The following is a 12,696-nucleotide window of genomic DNA, read 5'->3' on the forward strand; positions in this document are numbered from 1 at the left end:
TGCAGTAGTGTGGTACATTTACTACAATTGATGAGCCAATATTGACACTTTATTATTAGCTAAAGTTTATAGTTCACATTAGGGTTAACTCTTTGTGTTGTATATTCTGCAGGTTTTGGCTAATGCATAGTGACATGTATCCACTATTATATTGTTATGCAGAATAGTTGCACTGCCCTAAAGATGCCCTGTGCTCCACCTAGTCATCCCTCCCTCACCCTATCTGCCTCCAGCCCCTAGCAGCTACTGATCTTTTTCCTGTCTCCATAGTTTTGCCTTAGTCTATAGGTTTCCAGTTGTATGTGTAAGACAGGGAACAAATTGGCTAGGGTAGTATAATAGAGATAAACAAAGGGGATTTAAAGATATCATAAAACATTCAGAGATAGTATGGGAACTACATTATTTTCACCAACTATATAGATGCATCTATTTACATTTTATTCAACTAACATTAATAGATAAAACATACTATGTGTCAGCAGTGTTTTAGGTGCTAGAGTTAACAATAGTAAGCAAGGCAGACAGGGTCTCTGCCCCCCTGGAGTAGATATTCAAACTGATGGTAAAGGAAAGGGGCAGAAATTACACCGAAAATCAAGTATTTTTTAATACTGCTAAGCAAGATAATAGAAATCAAATAGGGTTATGTGATAGAGTGAGAGTTGGAAACAGTGGTTAGGGAAAGCTTCTCTGAGGATATAACACTTGAGCTAACCATTAAGAGATAAAAAGCAACTATCCACGCAAAAGAACATTCCAAAAGCAGGAACCACAAGTAAAATGGCCTGAAGATGGGAACAAGCTGAGTCTGACTGAAGAAAGAAAGTCCACGTGACTGGGTGGAGTGAGCAGAAGGGAATGCATGGGGGTGAGGCAGGGAGAAGCAGATGAGATATGTAGGCAAGGCCAGCTCATAATTGGCCCTGTAACCCACAGTAAGGAGTTTCAGTTTTATTTTAAAGGGAAGCCACTGGAGGCAGGAAAGTGATATGATCTAACTTACATTTTTAAATTGTCATTCTGGATCTGCAGAGTATCTTAAAAGACATCTTTAAAGTAAATACTGACATGAATACACCAAGAGTACTAAAGATGCCAACCAATACAATGCAAATCCTAAAGTAAAAATGATGTTTCAAGACCATCATGGCATGTATCTGGTCCCTATCCACAGCACCCCCTAAAAGAAATAACCAACTGAAACATCAACAGTGTTTTTGATCATGTCCACAATCTGCCAGGTTTACCATTTGGTATAGGGATATTTACACTTAATTCCCTACCAAAATGAAAAATCATTTCCATAGGGAACTATAAATGAACACATCATTAGAAGTATTTCTGCTTTTTATGGGAATTCCCTGGCTGTCCAGTGGTTAAGACTCCATGTTTTTACTGCCAAGGGCCCAGGTTCAATCCCTGGTTAGGGAACTAAGACCCCACAAGCCACACTGCATGGCCAAAAAATTAAATTAAATTAAATTAAATTAAATTAAAAAGAAGTATTTCTGCTTTCCACTATAGCCCTTTATTTTAAGCTTTGGAAAACCACACTGTACCTGCGATTAGAAACTGCATATTAAAAATACAAATGAAAAACTGCTGATGTTCAGATTTGGCCAGCAGATGTGGTCCCAGCACTACGGGACACCTGGGGATGTGAAATGGAAACTGGCCAACCACAGTCCAGGTGCTTTTCTGCTTATTACAGGCCCAGCTCTAGTGGACCAGGCTCCTCTCTCAGGGAGTGATTTTTCTTAGCTTAAAAGGGAATTGGAGCAATAAGTGATTTCCACTGTCGTCTCTATGGCAACAGGTACCCTAATTTCACCTCTTAGATGACAAATATACCTATTCACTGAATAGCTTTCAGTCCCTACTATTATGATGAAAAAAATGATTTCATGAAAAATGAGATTTAGGTAATAAGCAAACTTCTCCCCCAGCAACCATGAAGTACAGTTTGTAAGAGGTATGATCATTCATAAGCAGAATACACTCTTGTGGGCTGTTCTTCCTGTTCAAGTGTAGGATTATTTATCCTCAATGTCTTTCTTCTAGTTGTTTTTGCATGATAGAATATTATTCTTTTCTTCCTTAACATTTATTTTTATTCAACTATGAAAATTAATCAGGTTCACTGTAAAGAGTTTGGCAAATACATAAAAAATACAGAAAAGCATATGCAAGAAAATAAAACTCACTCTCCTTATGTAAAAATAATCACTATTACTATCCTGCTAGCATTGTAGATATGTATATACATATAAATACAATTCAAATGCTGTAGCGTATATTTTTTTTGTAACCAGACTCTTTCATAAAACACATTATGAAGAATTCTTCACATCATTAAATATTCTTCTAACATACAATTTTAATGGTTTCAAAGGAGTCCATAATATGGCTTACTGTATCTTATTTAACTTATCCCTCTATGTTGACATTATTAACCATAAATGTTTATGTACATATCTATCAGCTTAGAATAGATCCCTGGATATGAAATACATGGATCAAATGGGATAAACATTTTAAGTTATATTGCCAGTTTTTCCCCCAAATTATATCAATTTATTTTCCCACTAGAGGTAGATGGATGAGAGTATCCATTCCTTAATTTCTTTATCAGAGGTAATGTTTTTAAAAAGAAAAAAAATTGCCCATTTGATAAAGAGGGGAAGTATCTTATTACATTTCTTTAATAGCTTAAGTTTAAAGCTTATTTTAAGATTAAAAACGTTTTTATATTTTCATTACTTTTTTAGGGGGAGGAGATACATAAATTGCCTGTTCACCTCTGAAGCAAAGACTATTTGTGGTCCCCTAATATCCATCCTCCCTCTATTTCTTAGTCCCGAGAGATGACTTTTAGTTGAGCACATAGCCCTTTGAAATAAAGACATTTCCCATTCTCATTTGGAGCTAAGTGTGTCTATGTGTTAAATCCAGGTTGATAAAATATAAGTAAATGTGATCTATGCTTTTTCAGAGAAATGTCCTTAAAGGGAGAAGATAATGCCCTCTTTTTCCTCTTCATCATTCCTGATGGTTGGAATAGAGATATTATGGCTGCAGCTTCAACAGCCATTTTGGACCATAAAGATGGTCTAGAGATGGTGGAGCAGAAAGCTAGAGGGAGCCTACATTCCTAAGAATTTTATAGATGTGCCACCCTGCATGGCTGGTTTCCAGATTTTTATGTGAGAAGATAAAACTTTGTATTTTTAAGCCATGATTGGTTTGTATTTTTAGTTTTCATGAAGCTGAACTTAATCTTGACTGATGTAAGATTTTTTTCCTATTGATTTTTAAGTGCTCTTTCTATTTTAAGGTTAATTACACTTTATCTGGCACACATGTCACAAATTTTTCCAGTTTTTCACTTGGTCCTAATATTTTTATGGAATTAGGATAGGCAAATTTATTTGCTTCTTAAATCCCATTATACTCATATGTTCAGAAAAATCAGATAACAGTATTAGTTTAGAAATATAAATTCCAGATAAATAGTTTGTCTCAACCATCAGAAGACAGTACCAAGGCATAATTTTACTTTCTATAGGTATGCTATTACATGGTTATACTGCAGGCTAAAGTCATTTAGATGATGAGAAACTGTGTATACTTTTGAGGACTTAGTCAATAATTCATTCTTTGCTAAAGCAGAGATTTTCGATTTTTAATCTGTGGAGCTCTGGGTTCAAAGCATTGCCTCAGAGGTTTCCACTGGGGCTTAGATGGAGCTGAGTGGGTCAGCTCTGCCTCCTACCCCCCGTCGAGGTTTTAAAGGCAGTCACTCTGTGTTATTCACTGGAGTTCCACAAAAGGCCCCTGCCATATGATTTCCTCCCCACACAGAGAAGAAACAGAGAGTGACAATTTCCTACCAGATCATAAGCAGCCAGCATCTTTTTCTGCACATCTGGAATTGCCCCCAGAGGCTCCAGATAAGGAAAGTTATCTTTCATCACAAGAGAGACGGAGGGAGTATTGTCACTGGTGAGCCGAGAGGACAGGGTCAACAGGCACTGCTTCAGGCTGGCAATCGGAGGAAGTCCACACAGCTCCTTAACAGACACTATGGCATTCTGTGTGGGAGAAAACATGGAATTACACTTCTGGCCACATGACGCATCACCCCCAGCACTCCTAGGTTTACACAAAAGCACATTCATTAAAAGTATACCCTTAAATACACATGTAATTTGAAGCAAACTGGATTATAACCAACCAAAAATGCTGTGATACGCATGGAGGTAACACCCAGAGTGAATTCACAATGACGCTTCATCTTCCTCAACTTTTAGCAACTGCCACAAATATGCCACAAAGCAAAGCAGATTATGACCCAAGGCTAACCGGTACTTTTCAAAGCAGGGCTTTGGAATATTCTGGAATATCTGAAATACTCTGAACAAGGCACTCAAATTAACATTGGCTGATCATGAATATCTTGTTAAATTTGCATCACAATGATCATAAAAGCACGTCAGTGGTTGCACACTGGAGTGCGTCTTCTTTGAGCTTTTCCCCTCAAGGTAGCAGGCTGCTATTACTCATCACCCTCCTTTCACGTAACCACTAATGGTATTCCTTTATCATTCCATCGGAAATGCACCTGACAGACACACCTAATAAAACACATTCCATGTAAAGCATTCATTTGAAATAGCAATTATGCCTATTAACAGTGAACGATACCTAACCTAGTGTGTGTCTCATGAATTTAGTGACAATGATGGTATTCACCTTTCTACTAATTAGGCTCCAATTAATCCTCAGGCAAAGAAACTTCATGTTGAGATGAGATAAATTACCAGCAGTAACTGGAAAAATTTTATCCATAGCCAACTCTCTTATGTATTTTAAACACATAACACATGCAAAGGACATATTTTAAGAATTATACAGAACTATATAAAATCTACTTCTAATACATAAATTTAGGTGTAGAAATGACTTATAACAAATCTAACAGGGGTTTATAATAGTTGCAGTATTATGTCAGAAAAAGTCAGGTAGATAATGCTAATATTTGGAACCCATTTTTAAAATAGTAGCTAAGGCAACTCAGCGCAAGTTATACACTTACAATATAACTATTAGTATGCAGTTTATGTAACATAGTATTTTCCACCATTTTGGTGATTTAAAATTGATTTTACACTCATTCCAGAATTTCTCTGTGAAACAATGTGAAAATAAAGTTTTCAGCAAGTCATGGTTTGGCATTCGACATCACATGACGAAGATCATGCATGATCATTGGGTTTTGGAGGTGGTTAATTCTGGATTTAAAGCTCAACATTCCTATTTATTAAATGCAGTATTTGGGAAATTGCTTAACCTCTTCAAGCCTGTTTCCTATTTTGAATGTAGGGAGCTTTGGTGAAGGTTACTATAAAAATGTTAGCTAAAGGAGCAAATAAAATGCATTGAAACATATTCCTCTCCTGTCTTGCTCTCATACATAGAACCTACTGCTTCTGCCGGTGGTTCACATCTTCATGCACACGGCAGGAACTTAGCAAGCATTTGTCGTTTGATTGTTTCATAGTAACATGAGATTAGAATAAGCATATTAAATAGTATTGAAGAAAAAAGTTTGCAGCCATCTCTGAATATAAGCATTAATGAAGGCAGGAAAACTGACACTGAATTCCTACATGCTAAGGCTGGGTAATTTACATACACTCTCACTGAATTCTCATAATAATTATTATGATTATGAGAATTATTACTATTTTTCTTATGAGGAGAAAACTAACGGCCAGATATCTGAAATAATTGGCTCAGGATCACACAGGGGTAGAGTTTAATCCAGAATCCATGTCCTTTCAACTAAAGCACATTTCTAAGATAAGACTAAATAGTTTTCCACAAGTTCAAGTGCTGAATTTTGTTTATTAGTTTTCTTTGTTTCGTGAAGGGTAATTCATTATTGTTGTACACGTAAGCAACTAAAAAATAATCTAATAGGCATTACATATGTTTTATATGACTTCAAATACCCTTCTATGTTCTTATCTGCAAATATTTTACATGTATACTTATAATTAGTATGCATGTGTTTGTATATACAAAATTTTGTATATTACATGCACATATAATATTTTCTATTCTATTCTTTTCACATTGTTTCATATACACATTCCCATATATCAATTTGGTTATGTACTGGGGACATTTAATGGATATATAAAGCATTTTGCTACATTGATACTCCATTAGCTGGCTTAGTTCAGGCCAGATTTAACACAGCATTCACAATTAGAGACATAAAATATATCTGTTTTACAGAAATAGAGTTACAGATGTAGAAAATAAACTTATGGTTACTGGGGGAGTAAGGTGGGGGGGATAAGTTGGAAGATTGGGATTGACACGTACACACTACTACATATAAAATAGATAACTAATAAGAACGTACTGTATAGCACAGGGAACTCTACCCAATACTCTGTAACGGCCTATACGGGAAAAGAGTCTAAGAAAGGGTGGATATATGTATACGTATAGCAGATTCACTCTGCGATACACCCGAAACTAACACAACATTGTAGATCAACTATACCCCAATAAAAATTTTAAAATATATATCTGTTTTATCATAGGTAATACTGAACTTAATTCAGCGGTACGTGGGTTTACATATCCTCTGTGATAATTTTTTGAGGAATTAGATCATTAATAAAACACAACATTCACTGGCAAGAGAGGGGTCAGAAGAAGTAGGGGTGAGGGATCACAGCATGGGATTATTCCTACCTGCATATTTTCTCTCATATCTATGGCTTCTCGTAAGGGATGAACTGCTACCTTAAAGATGTCATCTATGGTTTTAAGACCAATACTCCTGAGCATGGTATACTCCCAGACTTTCTTCCCCATTCTCACTGAAAGGCTGCGCTTCTGTGGCTTTCCTCCTCCACTTCTATTAGTTATTGCTATGTGTACAAAAAGAGTTACATGCTCCATGATGTCACCCACAAAGGAGCGGAGGGGAACATGCCGATATCCTGGCTGCAAACATTCAAACGGAATTGTATATTGCCCTATAAACTCATCCCCAATGTAGTCGTCATCCAGAACCACAAAACGGATCATGGCCAGCTCAGGCAGGTTCACTTGAAACTCAAATGTCTCATCAAAAATAGGATTATCACTGTTTTGTTGTACAGTTTTAGTTCTTTGTTCTGAACAGTCTGCTGGAATTCCATGTATCTCTATACACACATAGGGATCTATGACATCCCCTTTGGCACAAGCACCCTTGGGCTTTGGGAAGTTCTGACCACTGATGATCTTAATGTGAAGAACTAGAGGAGACACCCCAGGTACAATGCCCTTTGTATTTGCACTGAAGTAAGAAACTTCATCTCGCATGATAGACGGCCTTAGAACATAACCACATCCTCCATTTTGAAGAAACCAGCCTGTGTGAAGGTCCATCATTGGACCTGGAGTCTGAAAATTCATTGCCACAATCTGACAGCCACAATTCCAAAAGTCCTGTGGATTCAAGTTACTGGAATCGATTCTCATGGCGCTTGGATAGATTCGTGATAAGAACTTCTTATTATAATTTACAAAATCCTCTGGGTATTCATTTGCAATTCGGCTGGCCTCTGTTTCACTAAATGAACAAATTTCCCAATAGTTTTGGCTTTTCATAGACAGTTCAAAATCCCTGTACTGAACAGATTTACAGATAGACACCAAGTCAGAGAGCTCCCTACACAGCAAGATTTGTTTCTGCTCACCATTGTAATCTACTGACATCCTTCGAGACATTTCAGCTTCTTCATCTTCGTCTGTAACTTCTCCTTCTAAAACATCTGGATCAGAAGGCAATTTCTTTCCTTTCACAATGATCATTCTTTTTAATTTTTCTGGTGATGGGAGGTAGGATTCTGATGGCAAAGGTGCTTCAGTATAGAGTTTACTGCCAAAGACCTTTTTCATCTGTTCAACCATTACCTTCTGTTGTGGTAGGGAGCAGTGATTCCCCAAGCAAAGAATGAGTGGGTATTCAGAAGCCACAAAGGCAAATTTATTTATCACCTCTATGACACTTTGAAAGGAAAGGTGTGTTGTCATGTTATTTCGATTACAAAGGATTGGCTCATTGTCTGAACCATCATTTACATCAAGTTCAATGCTTCGACAGCCCATTTTCAAAGCTCTAACATATCCATTAATATCAGCCGGCCCCCTGAACTGGTCTTCTATGAGATAGGTATTGTGAGAGGCATTGATGTAGTAGTGAGATAACGGCTGGGTCATATCTTGGGCAACCTTTTTTTGCTCAGGATCAAAAATGTCACATTCTGGTGACAGCAAATACTGGGTAAAGCCATCAATTGCAAGAAACCCTTTCTGACGTCCCTCTTCGGAAAGTTCATATCTCCGAATAATGTCTAAGCACATGTCCTCGGTGATATGGGTGACTCCTTGTTCAGCTTCTAAAAAAAGCATGAGATCATTGGCGTCCAAATACTCTTTGTTTTTAGATATCTGTACAAGTAAGAAATACACTTCTGGCCTGGTGCAAAGTTCACAGAAAGCTTCGCAAAACTCCTCTTCTGTCACTCGGGTGGTTAGTTTTTCTTTGCTCTTCTGGATTTCTTTAAACTTTAACCTGATTTTGGATTCCTTCAGGGTAGGGTTGAGTTGTTTTATTAACTCTACGGAGGTGTCTTCCAACATAATCCCATTCCCATCGATATCTGCTGCTTCAAACACTTTTTTCAACCACATGAACCTTGGTGTGTTCTGGTTGTCCTCCATAAAATCAAGGGGTTGCTTACTTCGAGAAACCAGATACCGTAACCCTGACACCCAGATGTTTGCTACGTCTGCAGAATTGGCAACTAAGTCCAGAGACTCGTAGTTTTCCCCGTGGAGTATGGAAAAAGCACAGTCCTCACAAATCTGGTCAGCAAGGCCATTGTTTCTAAATGTTTCCGTGTTCTTCCCCAGTCGGATCTCTTTTATGGCAGAAATATCAAGCTTAGCTTTCTCCAGATCTTTCTTGGAAGGTTCCCAGCGAAGAGCTTGGAGGTCCATGTCCAGAGTGAAAAAGCGGTTGTAAATACGAGAATTTGGCCGTACTTTCTTCAGTTCACAGCCAGCTTGCATGAAGCTGATGCAGTCACTTGCGCTGCTGATTTTCTTTTCTGATGGCATGCTGCTGAAAGACACAGTTTTCTTTCTTCCACCACATTTTTGGTTTGCAGGATCCTGTAAAGCAATTTGAAAATAATGAATCAATTTCCTTTAGAAAATAGACAAATTCAGTAACACTCTATGAACTCCTCAGACTCCACTCAGATATTATGATTATTTGGACAAGAGCCAGCCTAAATTTTACCTTTTTACTGTTTCAGAAAAAAGAAATTGCCAAGAAAATTGATATTATTAGGTTCAGGAAAAAAACTTATTCTTCCAATGCCTGTGTGTTCTTTGAAATAAAACCAAGTATTAACTACAAATCATTCTTATTTGTTCATTAGAGTAGATTTTCTAAGATCCTCTGCTTGTTGGTACTTTGACAACCTTGCTCAAGTCCCTATAGATATATGAAAGAAATAAAGCTGAATTTCTTAAAAAGTCGTCCTCATTTACACTTTGCAACAGTTTAATTTTTATACTTAAAACTAGTTCAAATAAAAGATTTTTCCCTTACCATACATTACATCAAAAAGCCCTTACGATATAGCTCAACTAAAAAAAATCACTTTTTTTCCTCAACCATTTTGAAGAATAAAGGCATCTTAAAAGTCCAATTGAGACTTAATGATAGATGACTCTCACTTGAGCAAATTTTCAGTTTAAATGAACATTATGGGACTTCCCTGGTGGAACAGTGGTTGAGAATCCGCCTGCCAATGCAGGGCACACAGGTTTGATCCCTGGTCCAGGAAGATCCCACGTGCCATGGAGCAACTAAGCCTGTGCGCCACAACTACTGAGCCTGTGCTCTAGAGACCGCAAGCCACGACTACTGAGCCCGAGTGCTGCAACTACTGATGCCCACGCACCTAGAGGCCGTGCTCTGCAACAAGAGAAGCCACCACAATGAGAAGGCCACACACCACAATGAAGAGAGAAAGTGCATGCAGAGCAACAAAGACCCAATGCACCCCCAAAAATAAAAAATATAAAATAAAATAAAAATAAATGAACATTATGAAAGAGTAAACAATTTATTTAAATGAACATTATAATAGAGTTGCCATATGATCCATCTAGCAATCCTACTCCTGGGCATATATCCAGTGAAAATTATAATTCAAAAATATACATGCACTCCAATGGTCATAGCAGCACTGTTTACAATAGCCAAGACATGGTAGCAACCTAAGGGTCCACAGACAGAGGAATGGACAAAGAAGACGTGGTATGTATACATACACACACAACGGAACACTACTCACAAGGGAATACTAGTCAGCCATAAAAAAGAATAAAATAATGCCATTTGCAGCAACATGGATGGACCTAGAGATTATCATAATAAGTGAAGTAAGGCAGAAAGAGAAAGACAAATACCATATGATGTCACCTATATGTGCAATCTAAAATATGATACAAACGAACTTATTTACAAAACATAAATAGACTCACAGACACAGAAAACAAACTTATGGTTACCAAAGGGGAAAGGGGGTGGGAGAGGATAAATTAGGAGTTTGGGATTAGCAGATACAAACTACTATATATAAAATAGATAACAAGATCCTACTGTACAGCACAGGGAACTATATTCAATCTCCTGTAATAAATCATTATGAAAAAAGAATATATATATAATATTATATGTTAATATAAAACTGAACCACTTTGCTGTACACCAGAAACTAAGACAACATTGTAAATCAACTATACTTCAATAAAAATATAAAAACAAATGAACATCATGAGATTCACACCTACATTTCGGTATAATGCTATTAGCAGATGCTGCTTAGACCAAACAGAAGTATGAATGGCTCCACTAATTTTTGAGGTTCTCCCAATGTGAATTAAATTTCAAAGCTTTTTGCCGTAAGATCTCACAGGGAACACTGGCATCTTGCCTTTTACCCGTTTCTGTAAGTGTCCTTAGATCTTAGTCTCACAGAGTCCTGGTCTCAGCCCATTTCGCCCTTCCCTGAACAATAGTGCCAACAGGGCATCAAACTTCATCTGTGCAGTTTAGTGTATCTTAAGCAGGTGAATTATTTCTTCTGGCTATTTCCTTCTTGGGTGTGTCTTGGCCTTCTCATCTACTGTATTTCCTAAATTTCAGGTCCAGTCCTCTGAACACCCATAATCATAAGATGATATATTTGTCTTAGTCCTGGACCACCCACTGTACCTATCACTCTCAATTCATTTATACTGAATATCTGGCCAATGCCACTTAAAACTGGATTTTTCTTTACACTTTCTTCTGTTCATATCATAGACTCAAATTAACAATGCTCCCAATCATATTACCAATTCAGATAATTCTCCCAGGAACAAATTTCCCAAAAGACCCTTAGTGCATGTTTAAAGTGTCCAATTTTATAAAGCATATCAAAGAGGCAGCAAAGTATAGAAAGCAAAACGCACAGTCCTTAAGGGTAGAAATAACTAGTCTCCGGTTGGTATTATTCCACTCACTAGTGACCTTGGGTAAGTTACTTAGCCTCTCTGAATCTTAATTTCTGCTTTTAAGTAGGAACTAATAATCATTATATATAATAGAGTATTCTTGTGAGACTCAAAAGAGAAAATGTTTATGAATATTCTTTGCAAGTTTAATCTTTTTGAAGGGAGAGGAACATTGCCTCGTACACCTGATTTCTGTAGAACTGTCAGTAGGCACTAACCAGGATATTGGGGGTTATCCAGAAGTTGATTCATTCTTTACCTATGAGCATTTAAGACAAATCTTCAGTGATAAACTGAAAATGTTGAAAAACAGCCATATGATATTACTATTTCAAACACTGAAAAGTGTGGCCAAAGTAGTCTAGGCTGTTTCCTTCACTGGCATTCTTTAAAAATAGGATAGAGTCTCTCTTCTAGGGCCTGATTTAATTGTGGTCTTGCCTGTGAGAGTCTCTCTATCTTTTGATTCAGAAAAAGGCAGGATGATTTATTACTCAATTGACTAAAACCTTGCCTGTGGAAAAAAAACCCAAAATTTGCTTTAGTTATGGGATGTTGGTGGGATGATTCATTAACACAAATATATATCTTATCTTTAAGTGACAAAGATATAAATTACTCAATTTAGATTAGAGGATATTGCCTCTTGGTGTCCTGGCATTTGAGAACGCAGCTCCTGCTTTTCCAGAGAGCTGTTATTTTCAATTATCTAAAAGTGGTCAATTTCCTCATCAAGTTAAAAAACAACCATAAATCTTCAGCTGTTTATACACAGATGCACTATTGGAACACATTTAAATTCGTCACAGCCCACATGCTCAGAAATATCAGATGTTTGTGTGTATTTTTCCACACCACCAAGGCCAGAATCTAAAGGTACTGCTGAGATGAGATTAGTCTACCAAGTAAAATACTGAGGGAAACTGTAAATTGTGATGGTAAATTAGACTGTGACTCAGCTTTTAAAGCTACCATTTCACTAGACTTTTAGGCAATGAGAGCTTTCACATTAAAAATTATTTTTATATAAGCAGATCATGTTCCAAA

At 37.1% G+C, this 12,696-nt stretch overlaps 1 protein-coding gene across 1 annotated transcript in view; it reads right to left on the reverse strand.

Moving 5' to 3' along the window:
- The window catches only part of PLCL1 (phospholipase C like 1 (inactive)), a 74,044-nt gene extending 64,828 nt beyond the window's left edge, over positions 1 to 9,216 (reverse strand). Inside the window, exons 1-2 of the mRNA XM_057746932.1 lie at positions 6,775 to 9,216; positions 3,894 to 4,094 (exon numbers count right to left, since the gene is read on the reverse strand). Coding sequence (XP_057602915.1) covers positions 3,894 to 4,094; positions 6,775 to 9,195 — 2,622 coding nt within the window. The 5' untranslated portion in view covers positions 9,196 to 9,216. The remainder of the gene's footprint in view (positions 1 to 3,893; positions 4,095 to 6,774) is intronic.
- Between the last annotated feature and the right edge of the window lie 3,480 nt (positions 9,217 to 12,696).

The sequence above is a fragment of the Hippopotamus amphibius genome, chromosome 8 (genome assembly GCF_030028045.1).
Source record: "Hippopotamus amphibius kiboko isolate mHipAmp2 chromosome 8, mHipAmp2.hap2, whole genome shotgun sequence".
In the NCBI taxonomy this organism is placed as follows: domain Eukaryota; kingdom Metazoa; phylum Chordata; class Mammalia; order Artiodactyla; family Hippopotamidae; genus Hippopotamus; species Hippopotamus amphibius.